At 43.0% G+C, this 16,886-nt stretch overlaps 1 protein-coding gene across 3 annotated transcripts in view; it reads left to right on the forward strand.

Moving 5' to 3' along the window:
* chd1l (chromodomain helicase DNA binding protein 1-like) overlaps positions 1-16,886 on the forward strand; it is a 58,549-nt gene that overhangs the window by 34,133 nt on the left and 7,530 nt on the right. The window contains exons 16-22 of one of the 3 annotated variants that reach the window (XM_042322677.1): positions 313-443; positions 4,596-4,747; positions 4,972-5,162; positions 5,299-5,397; positions 8,400-8,470; positions 11,072-11,186; positions 11,359-11,467. In XM_042322677.1, the coding sequence (XP_042178611.1) occupies positions 313-443; positions 4,596-4,747; positions 4,972-5,162; positions 5,299-5,397; positions 8,400-8,470; positions 11,072-11,186; positions 11,359-11,467 (868 nt within the window). Of the gene's footprint in view, positions 1-312; positions 444-4,595; positions 4,748-4,971; positions 5,163-5,298; positions 5,398-8,399; positions 8,471-11,071; positions 11,187-11,358; positions 11,962-16,886 lie in introns of those variants that run through there. The other 2 variants (XM_042322679.1, XM_042322678.1) reach the window with 2 other exon arrangements.

Here is a 16,886-nt window from a genome sequence, read left to right on the forward strand (position 1 = left end):
TCTCCCTCTCTCTCTCCCTGTCTCCCTCTCTCTCTCCCTGTCTCCCTCTCTCTCTCCCTGTCTCCCTCTCTCTCTCCCTGTCTCCCTCTCTCTCTCCCTGTCTCCCTCTCTCTCTCCCTGTCTCTCTCTCTCTCTCTCCCCCTGTCTCCCTCTCTCTCCCCCTGTCTCCTCTCTCTCCCCCTGTCTCCCTCTCTCTCCCCCTGTCTCCCTCTCTCTCACTGTCCCTCTTTTTGTCCCTGTCCCTCTCTCCCTCTCTCTGTCCCTGTCTCTCTTCCTGTCCATCTCCATGTCCCTGTCTCTCTCCCTGTCCAGACCACATGTACTACTTTGAAGGGAGGGATTACTCCCGGGAGGTGAGCTCTGAGGACCAGAGGACCTTCAGTCGTCTCCTGGAGGAAGAGGCAGGAGGAGGAGAGAGACGAGCGACACGACACAACGATGAAGTAAGACTCTGTGACCGTCTCCTCACCTCTACTCTACTAGACTAGTGTGATGGTGGGCTACTGACTAACATCATTACTCACAAACATAGAAATAGGACATCTTTATTCTACACCTTTCACTAGTAGCACTGTTAGACAGACAGACTGGGTATGTTGTTGGAGTGTAATGTTAGACAGACTGGGTATGTTGTTGGAGTGTAATGTTAGACAGACTGGGTATGTTGTTGGAGTGTAATGTTAGACAGACTGGGTATGTTGTTGGAGTGTAATGTTAGACAGACTGGGTATGTTGTTGGAGTGTAATGTTAGACAGACTGGGTATGTTGTTGGAGTGTAATGTTAGACAGACTGGGTATGTTGTTGGAGTGTAATGTTAGACAGACTGGGTATGTTGTTGGAGTGTAATGTTAGACAGACAGACAGACAGTCTGGGTATGTTGTTGGAGTGTAATGTTAGACAGACAGACAGACAGACTGGGTATGTTGTTGGAGTGTAATGTTAGACAGACAGACAGACAGACAGGGTATGTTGTTGGAGTGTAATGTTAGACAGACAGACAGACAGACTGGGTATGTTGTTGGAGTGTAATGTTAGACAGACAGGCAGACTGGGTATGTTGTTGGAGTGTAATGTTAGACAGACAGACAGACAGACTGGGTATGTTGTTGGAGTGTAATGTTAGACAGACAGACAGACAGACAGACAGACAGACAGACAGACAGACAGACAGACAGACAGACAGACAGACAGACAGACAGACAGACAGACAGACAGACAGACAGACTGGGTATGTTGTTGGAGTGTAATGTTAGACAGACAGACAGAGACAGACTGTGTATGTTGTTGGAGTGTAATGTTAGACAGACAGACAGACTGTGTATGTTGTTGGAGTGTAATGTTAGACAGACAGACAGACAGACAGACAGACTGGGTATGTTGTTGGAGTGTAATGTTAGACAGACAGACAGACTGGGTATGTTGTTGGAGTGAAGACAGACAGACTGGGTATGTTGTTGGAGTGTAATGTTAGACAGACATGTTGACAGAGTGTAATGTTAGACAGACTGGGTATGTTGTTGGAGTGTAATGTTAGACAGACTGGGTATGTTGTTGGAGTGTAATGTTAGACAGACTGGGTATGTTGTTGGAGTGTAATGTTAGACAGACATGTTAGACAGACTGGGTATGTTGTTGGAGTGTAATGTTAGACAGACTGGGTATGTTGTTGGAGTTAGACAGACAGACTGGGTATGTTGTTGGAGTGTAATGTTAGACAGACAGACAGACAGACTGGGTATGTTGTTAGTGTAATGTTAGACAGACAGACAGAGACAGACAGACTGGGTATGTTGGAGTGTAATGTTAGACAGACAGTTGGGTATGTTGTTGGAGTGTAATGTTAGACAGACAGACAGACAGACAGACAGACTGGGTATGTTGTTGGAGTGTAATGTTAGTAGATGTTAGACAGACAGACAGACAGAGTGTAATGTTAGACAGACAGACAGACAGACTGGGTATGTTGTTGGAGTGTAATGTTAGACAGACAGACAGACAGACAGACAGACTGGGTATGTTGTTGGAGTGTAATGTTAGACAGACAGACAGACAGACTGGGTATGTTGTTGGAGTGTAATGTTAGACAGACAGACAGACAGACAGACAGACTGGGATGTTGTTGGAGTGTAACAGACAGACAGACAGACAGACAGACAGACAGACTGGGTATGTTGTTGGAGTGTAATGTTAGACAGACAGACAGACAGACAGACTGTGTAATGTTAGACAGACAGACAGACAGACTGGGTATGTTGTTGGAGTGTAATGTTAGACAGACAGACAGACAGACAGACTGGGTATGTTGTTGGAGTGTAATGTTAGACAGACAGACAGACAGACAGACTGGGTATGTTGTTGGAGTGTAATGTTAGACAGACAGACAGACAGAGACAGACAGACAGACAGACAGACAGACTGGGTATGTTGTTGGAGTGTAATGTTAGACAGAGACAGACAGACTGGGTATGTTGTTGGAGTGTAATGTTAGACAGACAGACAGACAGACAGACTGGGTATGTTGTTGGAGTGTAATGTTAGACAGACAGACAGACAGACAGACAGACTGGGTATGTTGTTGGAGTGTAATGTTAGACAGACAGACAGACAGACTGGGTATGTTGTTGGAGTGTAATGTTAGACAGACAGACAGACAGACTGGGTATGTTGTTGGAGTGTAATGTTAGACAGACAGACAGACAGACAGACTGGGTATGTTGTTGGAGTGTAATGTTAGACAGACAGACAGACAGACAGACTGGGTATGTTGTTGGAGTGTAATGTTAGACAGACAGACAGACAGACAGACAGACAGACTGGGTATGTTGTTGGAGTGTAATGTTAGACAGACAGACAGACAGACAGACAGACAGACAGACAGTTGTTTGGAGTGACATGACAGACAGACAGACAGACAGTGTAATGTTAGACAGACAGACAGACAGACTGGGTATGTTGTTGGAGTGTAATGTTAGACAGACAGACAGACAGACAGACAGACAGACAGACAGACAGACAGACTGTATGTTGTTGGAGTGTAATGTTAGACAGACAGACAGACAGACTGGGATGTTGTTGGAGTGTAATGTTAGACAGACAGACAGACAGACTGGGTATGTTGTTGGAGTGTAATGTTAGACAGACAGACAGAGACAGACTGGGTATGTTGTTGGAGTGTAATGTTGGAGTGTAACAGACAGACAGACAGACAGACTGGGTATGTTGTTGGAGTGTAATGTTAGACAGACAGACAGACAGACAGACAGACAGACAGACAGACTGGGTATGTTGTTGGAGTGTAATGTTAGACAGACAGACAGAGACAGACTGGGTATGTTGTTGGAGTGTAATGTTAGACAGACAGACAGAGACAGACTGGGTATGTTGTTGGAGTGTAATGTTAGACAGACAGACAGACAGACAGACTGGGTATGTTGTTGGAGTGTAATGTTAGACAGACAGACAGACAGACTGTGTATGTTGTTGGAGTGTAATGTTAGACAGACAGACAGACAGACAGACTGGGTATGTTGTTGGAGTGTAATGTTAGACAGACAGACAGACAGACTGGGTATGTTGTTGGAGTGTAATGTTAGACAGACAGACAGACAGAGACTGGGTATGTTGTTGGAGTGTAATGTTAGACAGACAGACAGACAGTGTAAGTTAGACAGACAGACAGACAGACTGGGTATGTTGTTGGAGTGTAATGTTAGACAGACAGACAGACAGACAGACTGGGTATGTTGTTGGAGTGTAATGTTAGACAGACAGACAGACAGACAGACTGGGTATGTTGTTGGAGTGTAATGACAGACTGGGTAGAGTGTAAGACAGACAGACAGACAGACTGATGTTGTTGGAGTGTAAGACAGACAGACAGACTGGGTATGTTGTTGGAGTGTAATGTTAGACAGACAGACAGACAGACTGGGTATGTTGTTGGAGTGTAATGTTAGACAGACAGACAGACAGACAGACAGAGACAGACAGACTGGGTATGTTGTTGGAGTGTAATGTTAGACAGACAGACAGACAGACTGGGTATGTTGTTGGAGTGTAATGTTAGACAGACAGACAGACAGACAGACTGGGTATGTTGTTGGAGTGTAATGTTAGACAGACAGACAGACAGACAGACAGACAGACAGACAGACTGGGTATGTTGTTGGAGTGTAATGTTAGACAGACAGACGCAGAGGCTATGTTGTTGAAATTGGGCAGACTATGCATTGTCAATTGTCTGTGATTGGCTAAGCCATGTACTGTATACTGTCTGTCTGTTGGCTCAAGTTATAGTTTGTCTTCCAAATGGCAGCTTACTCCCTATAAAGTGCACCACTTTAGACCATCCTATGGGCCCAAGGCACACTATTCCCTATATTGTGCACTACTTTTCAACAGAGTCCTATGGGCCTTGGTCTAAAGTAGTGCACTACTTTTCAACAGAGTCCTATGGGTCTTGGTCTAAAGTAGTGCACTACTTTTCAACAGAGTCCTATGGGCCCTGGTCTAAAGTAGTGTACTATATAGGGAATAGCGTGTAATTTGGGGGACAACCTATGTCTCTTGGCTGATGTTCAGTGGCCCCTCAGGTGTGTCTGTCCGGGCCCCTGTTGGCCCCCATGAGGAAGAGGAAGGCCTTGACTGAGACTGACCTGAAAGAGAGGGAGGAGGCTGCAGCTAAGAGGGCCAGAGTACAGGAGGACAAGAGGAGGAGACTACAGGAGAACAAACACAGGAAGAAGTAAGAACAAAGTCATTTTCACAAGAAACCAAACTGCAGAAAACTGACTGAAACAGGGAGGGACTAACTAACATTTTCAAATAAGAAAACTTGTTTCTGTTACAAAATATGTTGCTATGGTTTGCAACAGTGTGCATTAATGAATATGACCCTGATCGTGGGATAGACACCTGCAACATAGACCCTAGTTCTGGTTCTGGTATAATGAGGCGTTTGTGTTGCAGGATGGCATGGTGGGAGTCCAGTGGGTACAGGTCCCTGTGTTTACCCTCTGTGGAGAGCGAGGAGGAGGAGGAGGCTGATGACCTCAGTGTGACCTCTACAGATTCAGAACACTCTGCTATTAGTTACGTGTTGGGCGATGTCACACACCCCTACGCCAACCAGGAAGATGCCATCATAGTGCACTGTGTTGGTATGGAATCATTCTGATATTAAAACATTCATTTTGGTTATTACATTGCTTACAGCAAAGAAAGAGAGCGCATACAAACATGAAAACATTGTATTGAAAACGTCAATGTCTGTGTTTATGCCCTGGCATCTTGTAGATGACTCTGGCCGGTGGGGTAGAGGTGGTCTCTTCACAGCATTGGAGAACAGGTCAGATGCACCATGTAAACAATATGAGCTGGCTGGAAAGATGAAAGGTGAGCTCACATCGTCCAGGGTCACAAACCCTTTTTCCGTAAAGAATATTAACGTGGGCCTCCCGGGTGGCGCAGTGGTTAAGGGCTGTGCCACCAGAGGCTCTGGGTTCAACCTTCGTCTCTCCCGAGCCCGTACGGGAGTTGTAGCGATGAGACAAGATAGTAGCTACTAACAATTGGATACCACGAAATTGGGGAGAAAAAGGGGAGTAAAATAAAAAATAAAAAAAATAAAGAAAATAATATTAACGTGCTAGAACTGATGCGGCGGGCAAACGCACTGGAAAAGCATTTAAATGGACGAGGCACACGAGAGCGCGTTAGATACATTTGCTCAGAAGAGGTGGTTTCAACTCCATTCTAATATGGACTTTGCTTCTGGAAAACCGTATCAAGTCACGGCTCAGTTGTGTCGAGTGCTGCTTTGGATGTCCCTCGTATACTTCTGTTATCGGGGAAAGGTCCACAATGGAACTTATATTAATGTGGAGAATGATACATTTACATCGGTTGGCCATCAAATATAATTGTCTATGCTTTTGTGGGCTAATGTAGCCCCCATTTGATACAATAAATATGTTGTCGTGAGGACAGTCTGAGGACTGTTATTTATCAAATGTTTACATTTATTTAACTAGTAGGCAAGTCAGTTAAGATCAAATTCTTATTTTCAATGACGGTGACCTAGGAACAGTGGGTTAAATGTCTTGTTCAGGGGCAGAACGATGGATTTGTACCTTGTCAGCTCGGGGATTCGATCTTGCAACCTTTCGGTTACTAGTCCAATGCTCTAACCACTAGGCTACCCTGCCGCCCCATTAATGTTGTGACTTGACTTTAACATTAATCTGAGGACTGTTATTTATCTAATTAACTAAATATGTTTAATTGTTAAATTCATCATGTAACAATTAACTCATTAGGATCTGGGGCACCACGAGAGAGGTTCTTTAAAGAGTTACCATCTCCTGAATTAAACTCTATACGGTCTTTACCTTTTCACATCTATAAACAGTCAACTTATTAATCATAACCTTGTATCATATCATTCTGAACAGCCGTAACATCCTTGCGTCTGCAAAAACCTGAGCCTTACTTATGATTCAGCACAGTCGTGGCCAAAAGTTTTGAGAATGACACAAATATTAATTTTCACAAAGTCTGATGCCTCAGTTTGTATGATGGCAATTTGCATATACTCCAGAATGTTATGAAGAGTGATCAGATGAATTGCAAAGTCCCTCTTTGCCATGCAAATGAACTGAATCCCCCAAAAACATTTCCACTGCATTTCAGCCCTGCCACAAAAGGACCAGCTGACATCATGTCAGTGATTCTCTCGTTAACACAGGTGTGAGTGTTGAGGAGGACAAGGCTGGAGATCACTCTGTCATGCTGATTGAGTTTGAATAACAGACTGGAAGCTTCAAAAGGAGGGCAGTGCTTGGAATGATTGTTCTTCCTCTGTCAACCATGGTTACCTGCAAGGAAACACGTGCCGTCATCATTACTTTGCACAAAAAGGGCTTCACAGGCAAGGATATTGGTGCCAGTAAGATTGCACCTAAATCAACCATTTATCAGGTCATCAAGAACTTCAAGGAGAGCGGTTCACTTGTTGTGAAGAAGGCTTCAGGACTGTTGTGAAGAAGACTTTTGGAGGATGGCCTAGTGTCAAGAAGGACAGCAAAGAAGCCACTTCTCTCCAGGAAAAACATCAGGGACAGACTGATATTCTGCAAAAGGCACAGGGATTGGACTGTTGAGGACTGGGGTAAAGTCATTTTCTCTGATTGTTTGGGGCATCCGGAAAAAAGCTTGTCCGGAGAAAACAAGGTGAGCGCTACCATCAAGTCCTGTGTCATGCCAACAGTAAAGCATCCTGAGACCATTCATATGTGGGGTTGCTTCTCAGCCAAGGGAGTGGACTCACTCACAATTTGCCTAAGAGCACAGCCATGAATATAGAATGGTACCAACACATCCTCCGAGAGCAACTTCTCCCAAACATCCAGGAACAGTTTGGTGACGAACAATGCCTTTTCCAGCATGATGGAGCACCTTGCCATTGGGCAAAAGTGATAACTAAGTGGCTCGGAGAACAAAACATCGATATTTTGGGTCCATGGCCAGGAAACTCCCCAGACCTTAATCCCATTGAGGGCGGGTGGACAAACGAAAACCCATAAATTCTGACAAACTCCAAGCATTGATTATGCAAGAATGGGCGGCCATCAGTCAGGATGTGGCCCAGAAGTTAATTGACAGCATGCCAGGGCGGATTGCAGAGGTTTTGAAAAAGAAGGGTCAACACTGCAAATATTGACACTGCATCAACTTCATGTAATTGTCAATAAAAGCCTTTGACACTTATGAAATGCTTGAAATTATACTTCAGTATTCCATTGTAACATCTGACAAAAATATCTAAAGGCACTGAAGCAGCAAACTTTGTGGAAATTAAAATTTGTGTCATTCTCAAAACTTTTGGCCACGACGGTACATGCCAATCAGGATATATCTATAGCTATGTACTGTACATGCCAATCAGGATATATCTATAGCTATGTACTGTACATGCCAATCAGGATATATCTATAGCTATGTACTGTACATGCCAATCAGGATATATCTATAGCTATGTACTGTACATGCCAATCAGGATATATCTATAGCTATGTACTGTACATGCCAGTCGATAGCAGTCAAACGGGTTAAATCGACATCATCAATGGAAAATCATATTTTATCTTGCAACATATGCAATCTCCTTTATTAGCTCACAGTAATTCTCATTTTGATGGAAAACCACATTTTGCTTCTTAATTCCCTCAATAACACTCAGGAAAAATGTTCTCGATGTCTCTGTCTACTGGCTCTACATCAGCCCTGGTTCTAATGTCTAATCTAATGGCCTCCAGTGCCTTAGACCTAGTTGTAACTGTACTACCTGTGCTGTCCTGCCATCACACACCAGTAAATCAGAGTTATTTCTGTTTCAGACTTGGAGCTGGGATCTGTGTTGCTGTTTCCTGTTGATGATAAACAGTCCAGACTGGATGGCCAAGACCAGGTAAGTGTAGCAGAGATGACGTAGACCTGTCTGTGTCACCCTCATGAGGAAATTTCCTCTAGGTCTAATGGTTGATGTTCAGGTGGGTTCAGATCCCACCTGTTACATAAGCACACACACACACACCCTCTCAACACACAGTACGTGTCTATGCCCTAACATCTTCTCAGAGTGTTAAAGCTATAGAACCTTCAGAAAGTATTCACACCACTTGACTTTTTCCACATTTTGTTGTGTTACAGCTTGCATATAAAATGGGATAAATTCAGATTTTGTCACTCTCCTAAACACAATACCCCATAATGTAAAAGTGGAATTGTGTTTTTTCACATTTTTACTAATTAATAAAAATGTGTAGCTGAATTGTTAAGTCAATAAGTAGTATTAAACCCCTTTGTTATGGCAAGCCTAAACATTTTCAGGAGTAAAAATGTGCTTACCATAATAAGTGTCATGGACTCACTCTGTGTGCACTAATGGGGTTTAACAATATTTTTGAATGACTACCTCATCTCTGTACCCCACAGATACAATTATCTGTAAGGTCCCTCATCTCTGTACCCCACACATACAATTATCTGTAAGGTCCCTCATCTCTCTACCCCACACATACAATTATCTGTACGGTCCCTCATCTCATCTCAATTATCTGTAGGTCCCTCATCTCTCTACCCCACACATACAATTATCAAGGTCCCTCATCTCTGTACCCCCACACATACAATTATCTGTAAGGTCCCTCATCTCTGTACTCCACACATACAATTATCAATTCATCTCTGTACTCCACACATACAATTATCTGTAAGGTCCCTCATCTCTCTACCCCACACATAGGTCCCTCATCTCTCTACCCCCACACATACAATTATCTGTAAGGTCCCTCATCTCTGTCCCTCATCTCCACACATACAATTATCTGTAAGGTCCCTCATCTCTGACCCCACAGATACAATTATCTGTTAGGTCCCTCATCCCTGTACCCCACACATACAATTATCTGTTAGGTCCCTCATCCCTGTACCCCACACATACAATTATCTGTTAGGTCCCTCATCTCTGTACCCCACAGATACAATTATCTGTTAGGTCCCTCATCTCTGTACCCCACACATACAATTATCTGTTAGGTCCCTCATCTCTGTACCCCACAGATACAATTATCTGTAAGGTCCCTCAGTCCAGCAGGGAATTTCAAACACAGATTCAACAACAAAGACCAGGGAGGTTTTCCAACTCCTCGCAAAGAAAAGCACCTATTGGTAGATGGTAAAAAAAAAAGCAGTCATTGAATATCCCTTTGATCATGGTGAAGTTATTAGTTATACTTTGGATTGTGTATCAATACACCCAGCCACTACAAAGATACAGGCGTCCTTCCTAACTCAGTTGCCGGAGAAGAAGGAAACTGCTCACCATGAGGCCAATGGTGACTTTAAAACAGTTAGAGTTTAATGGTTGTGATAGGAGAGAACTGAGGAGGGATCAACAACATTGTAGTTACTCCACAATACTAAACTAATTGAGAGTGAAAAGAACGAAGCATGTACAGAATACTAATACTCCAAAACATGTACCCTGTTTGCAACAAGGGACTAAAGTAATAATGTAAAAATATTGCAACGCAATTCACTTTTTGTCCTGAATACAAAGTGTTATGTTTGGGGCAAATCCAATACAACACATTACTGAGTACCTCTCTCCATATTTTCAAGCACACTGTTATGGGTATGCTTGTTATCTTTAAGGGCTAGTGAGTTTTTCAGGATAGAAAAGAAATGGAATGGAGCTAAGCACAGGCAAAAAGGAAAACCTGGTTCAGTCTGCTTTCCACCAGACACTGGGCGATGGCTTCACCTTTCATCAGGACAATAACCTAAAACACAAGGCCAAATCTACACTGGAGATGCTTACCATGAAGACGGTGAATATTCATCAGTGGCAGTTACAGTTTTGACTTAAATCTGGTTGAAAATCTATGACAAGACCTGAAGATAACAATGATCAACAACCAATTTGACAGAGATAGAAAATAACAATGTGCAAATGTTGCACAATCCAGGTGTGGAAAGTTCTAGAAACTTACCCAGAAAGACTCACAGCTGTAATCGCTGCCAAAGGTGCTTCTACAAAGTATTGAGTCAGGGGTGTGGATACATCTCTAAATGATATATTTCTGTATTTAATTTTCAATGATTATCAAAAGAAATCTAAAAACATGTTTTGACTTGGTCATTATGGGGTATTGTGTAGAAAAAAAATCTGTTTAATCAATTTGAATTCAGGCGGTAACACAGCAAGATGTGAAATAAGTCAAGGGGTATGAATGCTTTCTGTAGGCGCTGTATGTTCCTGTGTGTGCCCAAAGGTAATCACATGCGTCAAAAAGTCAGGACACTCTGCTCTGACATAATTAAGATACCTGTGTAATTATGATGATGATGTACCTGATTTGTATAATGAGTGATTTGTTCCCTCCCTCCTGTTCTCAGATGACCCTGATGTGATGTGTTCTGTCCGTCCGTCCGTCCCCAGGTTGTTCTGATGTGTCTGTCCGTCCGTCCGTCCCAAAGTTGTTCTGATGTGTCTGTCTGTCCTCAGGTGGCCCTGATAGTGGCCCAGCAGAGAGCCAGAGACAACAGCCTGTCAGGGATCCATCTCTCTGCTCTGGAAGAAGGACTCCAGAAAATCTACAGGGTCGCCAAGACTAACAAGGGTAGTCTGTCTGTCTTTGTCTGTCTGTCTGTCTCTCTCTGTCTGTCTATGTGTAGTTGGAGTAAGAGACCATTTACTCTGCTGTACACATCACTAAAGATGTTGATTTGAGTCACAAAAGATTTCATTTGTCTCCTTATTTCCCTCTCATACACCTCTCTCCTCTCCCCTAGCTAGCGTCCACCTCCCCCGTATCGGCCACTCCACCAGAGGGTTTAACTGGTATGGAACAGAGAGACTCATCAGAAAACACCTGGCCTCCAGAGGGGTACACACCTCCATGTATCCTTTCTACTCCTTTACTAACACACCTCCATGTATCCTTTCTACTCCTTTACTAACACACCTCCATGTATCCTTTCTACTCCTTTACTAACACAACCCCATGTATCCTTTCTACTCCTTTACTAACCCTAACACTCCATGTATCCTTTCTACTCCTTTACTAACACACCTCCATGTATCCTTTCTACTCCTTTACTAACACAACCCCATGTATCCTTTCTACTCCTTTACTAACAACCCCATGTATCCTTTCTACTCCTTTACAAACCCTAACACACCTCCATGTATCCTTTCTACTCCTTTACTAACACAACCCCATGTATCCTTTCTACTCCTTTACTAACACACCTCCATGTATCCTTTCTTCTCCTTTACAAACCCTAACACACCTCCATGTATCCTTTCTACTCCTTTACTAACACACCTCCATGTATCCTTTCTACTCCTTTACTAACACAACCCCATGTATCCTTTCTACTCCTTTACTAACACAACCCCATGTATCCTTTCTTCTCCTTTACAAACCTTAACACACCTTCAAATCAAATCAAATCAAATCATGTATCCTTTCTACTCCTTTACTAACACAACCCCATGTATCCTTTCTACTCCTTTACTAACCCTAACACCCCCATGTATCCTGTCTACTCCTTTACTAACACACCTCCATGTATTCGTTCTACTCCTTTACTAACACACCTCCATGTATTCTTTCTACTCCTTTACTAACACACCTCCATGTATCCTTTCTACTCCTTTACTAACACAACCCCATGTATCCTTTCTACTCCTTTACTAACAACCCCATGTATCCTTTCTACTCCTTTACCTCCAAACCCTAACACACCTCCATGTATCCTTTCTACTCCTTTACTAACACAACCCCATGTATCCTTTCTATCCTTTCTCCTTTACTAACACACCTCCATCCATGTATCCTTTCTACTCCTTTACTAACACACCTCCATGTATCCTTTTCTCCTTTACAAACCCTAACACACCTCCATGTATCCTTTCTACTCCTTTACTAACACAACCCCATGTATCCTTTCTACTCCTTTACTAACACACCTCCATGTATCCTTTCTTCTCCTTTACAAACCCTAACACACCTCCATGTATCCTTTCTACTCCTTTACTAACACACCTCCATGTATCCTTTCTACTCCTTTACTAACACAACCCCATGTATCCTTTCTACTCATTTACTAACCCTAACAACCCCATGTATCCTTTCTACTCCTTTACTAACACACCTCCATGTATTCGTTCTACTCCTTTACTAACACACCTCCATGTATTCTTTCTACTCCTTTACTAACACACCTCCATGTATCCTTTCTACTCCTTTACTAACACACCTCCATGTATCCTTTCTTCTCCTTTTTACCTCCAAACCCTAACACACCTCCATGTATCCTTTTTCTTTACAAACCCTAACACACCTCCATGTATCCTTTACTAACACAACCCCATGTATCCTTTCTACTCCTTTACTAACACACCTCCATGTATCCTTTTCTTCTCCACCTCCATTACAAACCCTAACACACCTCCATGTATCCTTTCTACTCCTTTACTAACACACCTCCATGTATCCTTTCTACTCCTTTACTAACACACACCTCCATGTATCCTTTCTACTCCTTTACTAACACAACCCCATGTATCCTTTCTACTACTAACACACCTCCATGTATCCTTTCTTTCTCCTTTACTTTACTAACCCTAACACACTCCATGTATCCTTTCTACTCCTTTAACACCCCCATGTATCCTTTCTACTCCTTTACTAACACACCTCCATGTATCCTTTCTACTCCTTTACTAACACACCTCCATGTATCCTTTCTACCTCCTTTACTAACAAACACCTCCATGTATCCTTCTACTCCTTTACTAACACACCCCATGTATCCTTTACTAACACACCTCCATGTATCCTTTCCTTTACTAACCCTAACACACCCCATGTATCCTTTGTATCCTTTCTAACCCTAACACACCCCCATGTATCCTTTCTCTACTCCTTTACTAACACACCTCCATGTATCCTTTCTTTACTAACACACCTCCATGTATTCGTTCTACTCCTTTACTAACACAACCCCATGCATCCTTTCTACTCATTTACTAACCCTAACACCCCCATGTATCCTTTCTACTCCTTTACTAACACACCTCCATGTATCCTTTCTACTCCTTTACTAACCCTAATACCTCCATGTATCCTTTCTACTCCTTTACTAACCCTAATACCTCCATGTATCCTTTCTACTCCTTTACTAACCCTAATACCTCCATGTATCCTTTCTACTCCTTTACAAACCCTAACACACCTCCATGTATCCTTTCTACTCCTTTACTAACCCTATCACACCTTAATGTATCCTTTCTTCTCCTTTACAAACCCTAACACGCCTCCATGTATCCTTTCTACTCCTTTTAAAACCCTAACAGACCCCCAAAAACCCTACCACACTTCCATGTATCCTGTCTACTCCTTTACTAACCCTAACACCCCAGTGTATTTGTTCTACTCCTTTACTAACCCTAACAACCTCATGTATCTTTTCTACTCCTTTACTAACCCTGACACCCCCATGTATCCTTTCTACTCCTTTACTAACACACCTCCATGTATCCTTTCTTCTCCTTTACTAACCCTAACACCCCCATGTATCTGTTCTACTCCTTTACTAACCCTAACACCCCGTGTATCCTTCCTACTCATTTACTAACCCTAACATCTCCTTTGGTAAACAGTTGTGTACTCTTTGTTTATTTAACCAAATAGCTTGCTGGCTAACATTAGCTGCCTAACTAAGTAGCATTGCTGTAACCAGCTAGCTGGCTAAATATGTCTTCAGCTAGTTAGCTAGCCATGTTCTATGCTGTCAGACTGATATACATTTTTGTAACTAGGCAAGTCCGTTAAGAACAAATTGTTATTTACAATGATGGCCTAGGAAAAGGCAAACGGCCTCCTGCGGGGACGGGGGACTGGGATTAAAAATAAATAAAATAAAAATATTGGACAAAACACTCATCACAACAAGAGAGACAGCACAACACTACATGAAGAGAGACCTAAGATGACAACATAACATGGCGGCAACATAACAACAACATGGTAGCAACACAACATGACATGGTAGCAGCACAAAACATGGTACAAGCATTATTGAGCACAGACAACAGCACAAAGGGCAAGAAGGTAGAGTCAACAATACATCACACAAATCAGTCACAAGTGTCAGTGTGTCCATGACGGAGTCTTTGAATGAAGAGATTGAGATAAAACTGTCCAGTTTAAGTGTTAGTTGCAGCTCGTTCCAGTCGCTAGCTGCAGCGAACTGAAAAGACGAGCGGCCCAGGGGTGTGTGTACTTTGGGGACCTTTAACAGAATGTGACTGGCAGAACAGGTGTTGTATGTGGAGGATGAGGGCTGCAGTAGATATCTCAGATAAGGGGGAGTGAGGCCTAAGACGGTTTTATAAATAAGCATCAACCAGTGGGTCTTGTGACGGGTATAGAGAGATGACCAGTTTACAGAAGAGTATAGAGTGCACTGATGTGTCCTATAAGGAGCATTGGTGGCAAATCTGATGGCAGAATGGTAAAGAACATCTAGCCGCTCGAGTGCACCCTTACCTGCCGATCTATAAATTATGTAGCATGGGTAGGATGGCCATCTGAATCAGGGTTAGTTTGGCAGCTGGGGTGAAAGAGGAGCGATTACGATAGAGGAAACCAGGTCTAGATTTAACTTTAGCCTGCAGCTTTGATATGTGCTGAGAGAAGGACAGTGCACCGTCTAGCCATACTCCCAAGTTCTTGTATGACGTGACTAACTCAGAGGTAGTAATCACACCTGTGGGGAGAGGGGCATTCTTCTTCCCAAACCACATGACCTTTGTTTTGTAGGTGTTCAGAACAGGGTTAAGGGCAGAGAAAGCTTGTTGGACACTAAGAAAGCTTTGTTGTAGAGCGTTTAATACAAAATCCAGGGAGGGGCCAGCTGAGTTTAAGACTGCATATGAATGGATAAGAGAGTGGATGAATCTGGTAGAGGGGCCAGCTGAGTATAAGACTGCATATGAATGGATAAGAGAGTGGATGAATCTGGTAGAGGGGCCAGCTGAGTATAAGACTGCATATGAATGGATAAGAGAGTGGATGAATCTGGTAGAGGGGCCAGCTGAGTATAAGACTGCATATGAATGGATAAGAGAGTGGATGAGAGAGCTTCCTACTATCTGAGCTATGTTGTTGATGTAAGAGAGTGGATGAATCTGGTAGAGGGGCCAGCTGAGTATAAGACTGCATATGAATGGATAAGAGATGGATGAATCTGGTAGAGGGGCCAGCTGAGTTTAAGACTGCATATGAATGGATAAGAGAGTGGATGAATCTGGTAGAGGGGCCAGCTGAGTATAAGACTGCATATGAATGGATAAGAGAGTGGATGAATCTGGTAGAGGGGCCAGCTGAGTATAAGACTGCATATGAATGGATAAGAGAGTGGATGAATCTGGTAGAGGGGCCAGCTGAGTTTAAGACTGCATATGAATGGATAAGAGAGTGGATGAATCTGGTAGAGGGGCCAGCTGAGTTTAAGACTGCATATGAATGGATAAGAGAGTGGATGAATCTGGTAGAGGGGCCAGCTGAGTATAAGACTGCATATGAATGGATAAGAGAGTGGATGAATCTGGTAGAGGGGCCAGCTGAGTTTAAGACTGCATATGAATGGATAAGAGAGTGGATGAATCTGGTAGAGGGGCCAGCTGAGTATAAGACTGCATATGAATGGATAAGAGAGTGGATGAATCTGGTAGAGGGGCCAGCTGAGTATAAGACTGCATATGAATGGATAAGAGAGTGGATGAGAGAGCTTCCTACTATCTGAGCTATGTTGTTGATGTAAGAGAGTGGATGAATCTGGTAGAGGGGCCAGCTGAGTATAAGACTGCATATGAATGGATAAGAGAGTGGATGAATCTGGTAGAGGGGCCAGCTGAGTTTAAGACTGCATATGAATGGATAAGAGAGTGGATGAATCTGGTAGAGGGGCCAGCTGAGTATAAGACTGCATATGAATGGATAAGAGAGTGGATGAATCTGGTAGAGGGGCCAGCTGAGTATAAGACTGCATATGAATGGATAAGAGAGTGGATGAATCTGGTAGAGGGGCCAGCTGAGTTTAAGACTGCATATGAATGGATAAGAGAGTGGATGAATCTGGTAGAGGGGCCAGCTGAGTTTAAGACTGCATATGAATGGATAAGAGAGTGGATGAATCTGGTAGAGGGCCAGCTGAGTATAAGACTGCATATGAATGGATAAGAGAGTGGATGAATCTGGTAGAGGGGCCAGCTGAGTATAAGACTGCATATGAATGGATAAGAGAGT

This window comes from Oncorhynchus tshawytscha, linkage group LG05, assembly GCF_018296145.1.
Source record: "Oncorhynchus tshawytscha isolate Ot180627B linkage group LG05, Otsh_v2.0, whole genome shotgun sequence".
NCBI lineage: Eukaryota > Metazoa > Chordata > Actinopteri > Salmoniformes > Salmonidae > Oncorhynchus > Oncorhynchus tshawytscha.